Below are 11,543 nucleotides of genomic sequence, written 5' to 3'. Positions count from 1 at the left end.
CAGAGACAGAGAGACAGAGAGAGAGAGAGAGGAGAGAGAGAGAGAGAGAGAGAGAGAGGAGAGAGAGAGAGAGAGAGAGAGTAGAGAGAGAGAGAGAGAGAGAGAGAGGAGAGAGAGAGAGAGAGAGAGAGAGAGAGAGAGAGAGAGAGACGAGAGAGAGAGAGAGAGAGAGAGAAGAGAGAGAGGAGAGAGGGAGAGAGAGAGAGAGAGAGAGAGAGAGAGAGAGAGAGAGAGAGAGAGAGAGAGAGGAGAGAGAGAGAGAGAGAGAGAGGAGAGAGAGAGAGAGAAGAGAGAGAGAGAGAGGAGAGGAGAGAGAGACAGAGAGAGAGAGAGGAGAGAGAGAGAGACAGAGACAGAGAGGACAGAGAGAGCAGAGAGACAGAGAGAGAGAGAGAGAGAGAGAGAGAGAGAGAGAGAGGAGAGAGAGAGGAGAAGAGAGGAGAGAGGGAGGAGAGAGACGGATGGGGAATATCATCCTTTCGAAACGGTGAGTCATGAAACGGAGACTACATCCCAAATGGCACACTATTCCCTAGTGCACTTCCCTGTCTGGCGTTGTCAGAAAGTAGTGCACTATGGTGAATGGTGCCATAGGACCTGGTCTAAAAGTAGTGCACTATGTAGGGAATAGGGTGCCATAGGGCTCTGGTCAAAAGTACTGCACTATGTAGGAATAGAGTGCCATAGGCTCTGGTCTAAGTAGTGCACTATGTAGGGAATAGGGTATAATTTGGGATACACATGAGTAATTTATGTCTAAAAGGTCTGTGTCTGTCCAGTAACTTATCAGTCTGTGTGGTTGAGCTATCAATAGCTACTGTAAGAAAATACAGATAACCAGACCAGTCTACTATTTAACTATACAGATAAACAGCCAGTCTACTATTAACTATACAGATAAACCAGACCAGTCTACTATTTACCTATACATATACAGATAAACCAGACCAGTCTACTATTTAACTATACAGATAACCAGACCAGTCTACTATTTAACCCTATACATATACGATAAACCAGACCAGTCTACTATTTAACCTATACGATAACCAGACCAGTCTACTATTAACTTATACAGATAAACCAGACCAGTTCTACTATTTAACCATACAGATAATCCAGAACCATGCAGAACCTATTTAATAACCTATAACTATACAGATAAACCAGACCAGTCTACTATTTAACCTATAACTATACAGATAAACCAGACCAGTCTACTAGTTAACCTATAAATATACAGATAAACCAGACCAGTCTACCAGTCTATCTGACCCCTAGATGTTGTGTACACCTCCCCAAAGCAGCTTGTCAATGTTCTGACCCCTAGATGTTGTGTACACCTCCCCAGAGCAGCTTGTCAATGTTTTGACCCCTAGATGTTGTGTACAGCTCCCCAAAGCAGCTTGTCAATGTTTTGACCCCTAGATGTTGTGTACACCTCCCCAAAGCAGCTTGTCAATGTTTTGACCCCTAGATGTTGTGTACAGCTCCCCAAAGCAGCTTGTCAATGTCTAAATGTATGTTGTTGATTTTTTTAACTGTATAGCTTTGTGTTTTATATTGTTAATGTGTCTGAAAACCCTTTGTATGCTGCTATTTTGGTCAGGTCTGTCTTGTACAAGAGATATTTAATCTCAATAAGACTAACCTGGTCAAGTAAAATATAGTATGAATCCTGTACTTACGCCTTCTTGATGTCCTCCGGAGAGGCGCTTCGTGACACTCCCAGAACATTATAATAATCCACCATGTCTTCCTCACTCACCCCCACTGCAACTGTGGACGACAACAACAACAACAACGTCATCAGAGTAGAATACACTCGAGTAGTTTCTCATAGACATCAAGTGGTCTGTGAACGAATCTGTTTAGACCCTTTATTGAAACTGTAGGACCCATCTGATCTCATATAGAGGCGGCAGGTAGCCTAGTGGTTAGAGCGTTGGACTTGTAACCGAAAGGCAGGTAGCCTAGTGGTTAGAGCGTTGGACTTGTAACCGAAAGGTAGGTAGCCTAGCGGTTAGAGCGTTGGACTTGTAACCGAAAGGTAGGTAGCCTAGTGGTTAGAGCGTTGGACTTGTAACCGAAAGGTAGGTAGCCTAGCGGTTAGAGCGTTGGGTCAGTAACCCGAAAGGATGCTGGATCGAATCCCTGATCTGACGAGGTAAAAAGGCCAAACACGAGGCCAAACACAGAAACAGACAACCTAGACATACAACATAGAATGCCCACTCAGATCACACCCTGACCAAACCAAACATACAAAGCAATCTATGGTCAGGGCGTGACATCTTTAACTTATTCAAAATTCAAATCAACGGTTGTTTTCTTTCTTTGTATTATCTTCTACCAGATCTATGTGCGTGACACCTTCTTTACTGTAAGTGTGTGTCCCATTTCATCTCATCTTGTGACTAAAAAGCTTAAGATTATAATAGGATAACTTATTAAAGGAGCAATCTGTGAGAATTATTACTGTTCAATGGTATTTTCTTTTACATTTTTTGTAATGCCTTATGAGTTTAGTGGGCTACAAGTCTAGTTGTATTACTGTATTAATACACTGTTACTGGGCCACTAGTCTAGTTGTATTACTGTATTAATACACTGTTACTGGGCCACTAGTCTAGTTTATACTGTATTAATACACTGTTACTGGGCCACTAGTCTAGTTGTATTACTGTATTAATACACTGTTACTGGGCCACTAGGCTAGTTGTATTACTGTATTAATACACTGTTACTGGGCACTAGTCTAGTTGTATTACTGTATTAATACACTGTTACTGGCCACTAGTCTAGTGTATTACTGTATTAATACACTGTTACTGGGCCACTAGTCTAGTGTATTACTGTATTAATACACTGTTACTGGGCCACTAGTCTAGTTGTATTACTGTATTAATACACTGTTTACTGGGCCACTAGTCTAGTGTATTACTGTATTAATACACTGTTACTGGGCCACTAGTCTAGTTGTATTACTGTATTAATACACTGTTACTGGCCACTAGTCTAGTTGTATACTGTATTAATACACTGTTACTGGGCCACTAGTCTAGTTGTATACTGTATTAAACACTGTTACTGGGCCACTAGTCTAGTTGTATACTGTATTAATACACTGTTACTGGGCCACTAGTCTAGTTGTATTACTGTATTAATACACTGTTACTGGGCCACTAGTCTATTGTATTACGTATTAATACACTGTTACTGGGCCACTAGTCTAGTTTATTACTGTATTAATACACTGTTACTGGGCCACTAGTCTAGTTGTATTACTGTATTAATACACTGTACTGGGCCACTAGTCTAGTTTGTTACTGTATTATACACTGTTACTGGGCCACTAGTCTAGTTGTATTACTGTATAATACACTGTTACTGGGCACTAGTCTAGTTGTATTACTGTATTAATACACTGTTACTGGGCCACTAGTCTAGTTGTATTACTGTATAATACACTGTTACGGGCCACTAGTCTAGTTGGTATTACTGTATTAATAGTACTGTTACTGGGCCACTAGTCTAGTGTATTACTGTATTAATACACTGTTACTGGCCACTAGTCTAGTTGTATTACTGTATTAATACACTGTTACTGGGCCACTAGTCTAGTTGTATTACTGTATTAATACACTGTTACTGGGCCACTAGTCTAGTTGTATTACGTATTAATACCTGTTACTGGGCCACTAGTCTAGTTGTGATTACTGGTATTAATACACTGTTACTGGGCCACTAGTCTAGTTGTATTACTGTATTAATACACTGTTACTGGGCCACTAGTCTAGTTGTATTACTGTATTAATACACTGTCTATGGGCCACTAGTCTAGTTGTATTACTGTATTAATACACTGTTACTGGGCCACTAGTCTAGTTGTATTACTGTATTAATACACTGTTACTGGCCACTAGTCTAGTGTATTACTGTATAATACACTGTTACTGGGCCACACTAGTCTAGTTGTATACTGTATTAATACACTGTTACTGGGCCACTAGTCTAGTATGTATTACTGTATTAAACACTGTTACTGGGCCACTAGTCTAGTGTTATTACTGTATTAAACACTGTTACTGGGCACTAGTCTAGTGTATTACTGTATTAATACACTGTTACTGGCCACTAGTCTAGTTGTATTACTGTATTAATACACTGTTACGGGCCACTAGTCTATTGTATTACTGTATTATACACTGTTACTGGCCACTAGTCTAGTTGTATTACTGATTAAATACACTGTTACTGGCCACTAGTCTAGTTGTATTACTGTATTAATATACTGGTTACTGGGCCACTAGTCTAGTTGTATTACTGTATTAATACACTGTTACTGGGCCACTAGTCTAGTTGTATTACTGTATTAATACACTGTTACTGGGTCACTAGTCTAGTTGTATTACTGTATTAATACACTGTTGATGTTTCCTTATTTTATTTAACCTTAATTTATCTTTTGCCTTCAACTGGTGGGATATGACTCATGGGCTCATGCATCTACAATGACTAATGATATCATTCGGAGAGGACCGTTATGTAGCCCGTGTCAATCTTTCCAGCACCAACAGAATAAACCGCTGACAGTTGGGCCTGTGAGGTAAACTAATGACAGTGACCATCCACGGGTATTCCCCCTGAGGTTGGCAATGTGCCTCTGAGTTCTCTGGAAGCCCGACACAATATTATTTGGTTATTTCCAGCTCCTCCCGAGAGAGACCTGACATATGACAGCTGCCACCAACACACACACACACACATACACACATGCTTCAGGCCGCCGGAGCTAGGGTGTGAGATTTAAATGGTATGTTACACTTGAAAATTGGAGCGTTTCAGACTAGACAAATGTTTCAATTTTAAGACGTGGACACATTGTAACTAAATATTGCCTAATATGTTAAGCGTGTAGGGAACCGAACATTGGAATGGCGATGTATATGGTTTGGACCGAGCTGAAAGAGAAAGACAACTGGTAGGCTACATAACTTGACAGAAAGTCCACACGCAACAAAAAAAACAATAAGCCTACGCATGAAAGGATAATGAATATGGATAGCCTACTGTACCTTTTTAGGAGTACCAGCAACTCCTTTCGGTGTCTCAATTTCTCTTAAAAATTTGAAATTAATTATTACGGAAAGCTTCTGGAATGCGCTTCGAGACAGGCGAACAGAGGTGGGTCCAACTGTCCACGGAAGAATTATACAGTAATTTCAGAATGTCTAAAGGCTACTATAGTGAATTCCCACGATATGAGTTGCCCGTATTCCTCTGTGGCCTGGCCCGCACCATAACGCCGCAGTCCCCCTGCCTCGACACCTCACCCGTCTCTTGGTATATCTCCACATGACCACGTCACAATCAGCTGAGCGCCGACAGAGGAAAATAGAACGTCTAGAACATGCCAGTGTTTTACCACTACACTTCTCCCCGCCCTGTCTGCTACTTGCATTGGGATAAATGTAGGTCTACAAATTACTTTGATGATAGCAATTTTACTAGTAAAAAAAAATAAAAAATATCGGCATTTAGGCAACTAACCCAACTCAAGGGAACATAACTAAACGTAATCCCTTATACCAGAGTGAACTGAATTAGACACAGTACCAAACATTTTAATTTGACAGCTATATACCTCCATGATTTATTATACAAAAATGCTTCATGTAAGGATTTAATTAAGCATAATTCCTACAAATTTTGATTTGGCAGTAATGCTAAAAGTAAACAACAGTTCAAGAGCCATTTCCACACAGGCTGTTGATAGTAGACTCAAAGTCCTTCAGTGGTGACTGCTGCCATCTAGTGGCTGGATGAAGAAATGGCAGAAGGACACATTTACATTTACATCATTTAGCAGACGCTCTTATCCAGAGCGACTTACAAATTGGAAAGTTCATACATATTCATCCTGGTCCCCCCGTGGGGAATGAACCCACAACCCTGGCGTTGCAAGCGCCATGCTCTACCAACTGAGCCACACGGGACACCTTATGGATCTGGAACGACAGGGCCCTCATCGACCACTATCGGTGGTAACAGAGCGTTAGCCCTTAGTTTAGGGATCCCCATTATTCCTGTAGTTAGACCTTTCCCGGTTCACGCTCTGGATAGTCGACCATTAGGGTCGGGGCTAATCAGGGAAGCCCCCATCTCCCTGGCCATGGAGACGCAGGGGGGTCACGAGGAGAAAATCAGTCTCTTCCTCATTGACTCTCCTGCGTTTCCCGTGGTACTAGGCCTTCCCTGGTTAGCTCGTCATAACCCCACTATTTCCTGGCAACAGAGGGCTCTCACGGGGTGGTCGCGAGAGTCTTCGGGGAGGTGTGTAGGGGTTTCCGTTGGTGCTACCACGGTGGAAAGTCCAGACCAGGTCTCCACCATGCGCATCCCCCCAGAATATGCTGATTTGGCTCTCGCCTTCTGTAAAAAGAAGGCGACTCAATTACCACCTCATCGACGGGGGGATTGTGCGATAAATCTCCTGGCAGATGCTGCGCTTCCCAGGAGTCACGTGTATCCCCTGTCGCAAGCGGAGACGGTGGCTATGGAGACATATGTCTCTGAATCCCTGCGTCAGGGGTACATTCGGTTCTCCATTTCACCCGCCTCCTCGAGTTTCTTTTTTGTGACGAAGAAGGATGGAGGTCTACGCCCGTGTATTGACAATAGAGGTCTCAATCAAATCACGGTGAGGTACAGTTACCCGCTACCTCTTATCGCCACGGCGATTGAGTAAATGCATTGGGCGAGCTTCTTCACGAAACTGGATCTTCGGAGTGCGTATAACCTGGTGCGTATCCGGGAGGGAGACGAGTGGAAGACAGCGTTTAGTACCACTTCAGGGCATTATGAGTACCTCGTCATGCCGTACGGGTTGATGAATGCTCCATCAGTTTTCCAATCCTTTGTAGATGAGAGGAGGACCAGGGACCTGCACCGGCAGGGTGTAGTGGTGTATATCGATGACATTCTGATCTACTCCGCTACACGCGCCGAGCATGTGTCCTTGGTACGCAAAGTACTTGGACGACTGTTGGAGCATGACCTGTACGTCAAGGCTGAGAAATGCCTGTTTTTTCAGCAGGCCGTCTCCTTCCTAGGGTATTTCATTTCCACATCAGGGGTGGAGATGGAGAGTGACCGCATTGCAGCCGTGCGTAATTGGCCGACTCCCACCACGGTAAAGGAGGTTCTTTTAGGGTTTGCCAATTACTACCGGAGTTTTATCCGGGGTTTTGGCCAGGTGGCTGTTCCCATTACCTCACTGGTGAAGGGGGGTCCCGTACGGTTGCAGTAGTCGGCTGAGGCGGACAGGGCTTTTCGGCTCCCGTGCTGGCCCATCAGGATCCCTCTTTGGCGTTCATAGTGGAGCTGGCCGCGTCCGAGGCTGGGATAGGAGCCGTGCTCTCACAGCGCTCGGGTACGCCACCAAAACTCCGCCCCTGTGCTTTCTTCTCGAAGAAGCTCAGCCCAGCGGAGCGTAACTATGATGTGGGGGACCGGGAGCTGTTGGCTGTGGTTAAACCGTTGAAGGCGTGGAGACATTGGCTTGAGGGGGCTAAACATCCTTTCCTCATCTGGACTGACCACCGCAACCTGGAGTACATCCGGGGAGCAAGGAGAGTGAATCCTCGTCAGGCAAGGTGGGCCATGTTCTTTACCCGTTTTGTGTTTACCCTGCCTTACAGACCAGGTTCCCAGAATACGAAGGCAGACGCACTGTCCCGGCTGTATGATACGGAGGAGCAGCCCATGGATCAGACTCCCATATTCCCGGCCTCTTGCCTGGTAGCGCCGGTCGTGTGGGAGCTGGACACGGACATTGAGCAGACGTTGCGTACAGAGCCCGCTCCCCTCCAGTGTCCGGTCGGGCGTATGTACGTTCCGGTTTGCTGTCCGTGACCAGTTGATCTATGGGGCCCACACGTCACCCTCCTCTGGTCATCCGAGGATGGGTCGGACGGTGCGCTGTCTGACTGGGAAGTACTGGTGGCCCACCTTGGCTAAGGACGTGAGGGTCCATGTTTCCTCCTGCTCGGTGTGTGCCCAGTGTAAGGCTCCGAGACACCTGCCCAGAGGTAAGCTACACCCCTTACCCGTTCCACAACGACCTTGGTCACACCTGTCTGTGGATTTTTTAACTGATCTACCTCTTTCACAGGGAAACATTACGATCCTGGTCGTTGTGGATCGTTTCTCTAAGTCCTGTCATCTCCTCCCTCTGCCCGGTCTCCCTACGGCCCTACAGACTGCGGAGGCCCTGTTTACTCACGTCTTCCGGCACTACGGGGTGCCTGAGGATATAGTTCACGTCGAGAGTCTGGAAGGCGTTCATGGAACGTCTGGGGGTCTCGATCAGCCTTACCTCGGGTTTTCACCCCGAGAGTAACGGGCAGGTAGAGAGGGTCAACCAGGATGTGGGCAGGTTTCTGCAGTCCTATTGCCAGGACCGGCCCCCTTTGTCATCGAGGGGGCCCCGGCGTACTCCGTTCGTTCCATCCTGGATTCGAGGCGTTGGGCAGGGGGCCTTCAGTACCTCGTGGAGTGGGAGGGGTAAGGTCCGGAGGAGAGGTTCTGGGTCCTGGTTGCGGATGTTTTGGACCCCGAACTGCTACGGGAGTTTCACCGTCGCCGGCCGGATCGCCCTGCGCCTCGCCCTCCGGGTCGTCCACGAGGCCGGTGTCGGCACACCGCTGGAGCCGCGCGTCAAGGCTCCTCTCCTTGTTCAGGCGGCGTTCGGCGATCGACGTCAACGGATTTCTAGCCATCGCCGCTCCATTTCTCATATGTCCATTTGTTTTGTCTTGTTCCATACACACCTGGTTTTCATTCCCCGATCAATCTACATGTATTTAGTCCTCTGTTCCCCATCATGTCTTTGTGTGTAATTGTTTATTGTTACGTGGGATATTTGTCAGGTGCTGCACTTTTGTTATTAGACCGTGTTTTTGGCACTAGTATGTTTTATGTGCTGTCGTTGTTGACCGGTATTAAAGTGCACCTGTTTATTATACTCCGCTCTCCTGCACTTGACTTCGCCTCCCATATGCCTAACCCTAGCAGACATAAAGCCAGTTCTACTCTAGTAGACTTCAAACCTGTTCTAGTCTAGCAGACAATGACATAAAACAATGTTCTTTGAAGCTGCAGCCTGCACTTATCAAAGCATGAGTTCTTACGAGCTGCTTATTTGAAAGTCATAATAATCATCTTTGAGACTAAAAATAACCACATACAGATGAGTTGGTTTATGATGCGTTTATTGAGAACCCTGACACAATATGACAAGATGTAGCAGAGACTGTTAACACTGCATTGGGGAATGTGTTGCTGTCATGTTAAGTGTAGGCCTCCAGCAGTGTTGGAATGTAGGGTGACAAACGCCTAGTTTGTTTAACCCTTTAATATTCCTCTCCCTCCTCATCCTCTTCTCCCACGCTGTCAGTGCCCACCTCTTCATARTCCTTCTCCAGRGCTGCCATGTCTTCYCTGGCCTCAGAGAACTCTCCCTCCTCCATGCCCTCACCAACGTACCAGTGCACGAAGGCTCTCTTGGCATACATCAGGTCAAACTTGTGGTCCARACGGGCCCAGGCCTCAGCGATRGCTGTGGTGTTRCTCAGCATGCACACAGCCCTCTGGACCTTGGCCAGGTCTCCTCCAGGAACCRCCGTAGGGGGCTGGTAGTTGATACCCACCTTGAAGCCAGTGGGACACCAGTCCACAAACTGGATGSTSCKYTTGGTYTTKATGGCAGCGATGGCAGAGTTGACATCTTTGGGAACAACGTCRCCACGGTACAGGAGACAGCAGGCCATGTATTTGCCGTGACGAGGGTCACACTTCACCATCTGATTGGCTGGCTCGAAGCAGGCGTTTGTGATGTCAGCGACTGACAGCTGCTCATGATAGGCCTTCTCAGCTGAGATGACTGGGGCATAGGTAGCCAGAGGGAAGTGGATACGGGGGTAGGGCACCAAGTTGGTCTGGAACTCTGTCAGATCAACATTCAGGGCTCCATCGAATCGCAGGGAGGCAGTGATGGAGGAGACGATCTGGCCAATGAGCCTGTTGAGGTTGGTGTACGAGGGACGCTCAATATCGAGGTTCCTGCGGCAGATATCATAGATGGCCTCATTGTCCACCATGAAGGCACAGTCAGAGTGTTCCAGGGTGGTGTGRGTGGTCAGGATAGAGTTGTARGGCTCCACCACAGCCGTGGACACCTGGGGAGCTGGGTAAACGGCGAACTCCAGCTTAGACTTCTTTCCGTAGTCSACAGACAGACGTTCCATCAGCAGGGAGGTGAAACCAGAACCGGTGCCTCCTCCAAAGCTGTGGAAGATGAGGAATCCCTGGAGTCCAGTGCACTGGTCAGCCTGAATGGAGAAATGGTACAATAACATCATTACATATGTTACGTTAGTAAGAATAAAATGGAGAACCTGTTCTCATTTTCTACCTAGAACCATAAAAGGGTTTTTTGCTTGTCCGTTTAGAAGATCCCTTTAATGGTTCCAGGTAGAACCTTATTACCCTACAAATAACCTTTTTAGAACATGTTAAAACCCATCTAGAACCCTGTCTCTTTAGCAGACCCCTAGTTAGAACTCTATGTTATCGAGAATGATGACTCACCAGTTTGCGTGTCCTGTCCAGAACCAGGTCAATGATTTCTTTGCCAATGGTGTAGTGACCGCGGGCGTAGTTGTTGGCAGCATCTTCCTTACCCGTAATGAGCTGCTCAGGGTGGAACAGCTGGCGATAGGTACCTGTCCTCACCTCATCTGAAAGACAAAGGTATATTCCAAATGTCAGAATATTGCAAATATGAGAATATCCAAGTATTTGGAATATTCGGAAATCCTAATATCTGAATATTTCGAATATCTTTGGACAGAATATCAAAACAGCACATTCAAAGATGGGCTTTCTCTAGTATGTCTCATCTTACCGATGACAGTGGGCTCCAGATCAACGAAGATGGCACGGGGGACATGTTTTCCGGCTCCGGTCTCACTGAAGAAGGTGTTGAAGGAGTCGTCTCCACCTCCACAAGTCTTGTCACTGGGCATCTGTCCGTCTGGCTGGATCCCATGCTCCAGGCAGTACAGCTCCCAACAGGCGTTACCCATCTGGACTCCGGCTTGGCCCACATGCATAGAGATACACTCACGCTGAAAGAGAGAGGCGGTACAAGAGATCAACCACATGGAAACTTGAATCAAATCAGGTGTATACACATTTATGACAGTGAAGTGTTGGAGTGTTGAAGGAGTGGATTGATAAAATAAAAAGTTGAAAGCCATTTCAGACAGTCTCGATTTTATTGTATCGCTGCAAATACAATCATTAATATATTACTGTAAGATCCCTATTGAAAGTGAAAGTCAAATCTGAAGAATAAATAATTAAATAAATACAGGAGGGATATGGTCACCCATTAAGAAAAATTCAATTTATGCCAAGTCATTGGCTACACTAGGCTATCCCGGTTGGATTCGGCTAAAAAGTGTGACCACCATCTT

At 45.9% G+C, this 11,543-nt stretch overlaps 2 protein-coding genes across 2 annotated transcripts in view; both read right to left on the bottom strand.

Annotated features, from left to right (window-relative positions):
• dnajb2 (DnaJ heat shock protein family (Hsp40) member B2) overlaps positions 1-5,359 on the bottom strand; it is a 17,665-nt gene extending 12,306 nt beyond the window's left edge. Inside the window, exons 1-2 of the mRNA XM_070439116.1 lie at positions 5,079-5,359; positions 1,689-1,779 (exon numbers count right to left, since the gene is read on the bottom strand). Coding sequence (XP_070295217.1) covers positions 1,689-1,753 — 65 coding nt within the window. The 5' untranslated portion in view covers positions 1,754-1,779; positions 5,079-5,359. The remainder of the gene's footprint in view (positions 1-1,688; positions 1,780-5,078) is intronic.
• A 3,899-nt stretch (positions 5,360-9,258) lies between these two features.
• Positions 9,259-11,543, bottom strand: part of LOC112070761 (tubulin alpha chain) — a 3,417-nt gene continuing 1,132 nt past the window's right edge. The window contains exons 2-4 of the mRNA XM_024138210.2: positions 10,970-11,192; positions 10,654-10,802; positions 9,259-10,394 (exon numbers count right to left, since the gene is read on the bottom strand). Of these exons, the coding sequence (XP_023993978.1) occupies positions 9,417-10,394; positions 10,654-10,802; positions 10,970-11,192 (1,350 nt within the window). The 3' untranslated portion in view covers positions 9,259-9,416. The remainder of the gene's footprint in view (positions 10,395-10,653; positions 10,803-10,969; positions 11,193-11,543) is intronic.

Source organism: Salvelinus sp. IW2-2015, unplaced genomic scaffold (genome assembly GCF_002910315.2).
Source record: "Salvelinus sp. IW2-2015 unplaced genomic scaffold, ASM291031v2 Un_scaffold1418, whole genome shotgun sequence".
NCBI classification, from domain to species: domain Eukaryota; kingdom Metazoa; phylum Chordata; class Actinopteri; order Salmoniformes; family Salmonidae; genus Salvelinus; species Salvelinus sp. IW2-2015.
This window is presented reverse-complemented; position numbering and strand designations above follow the sequence as displayed.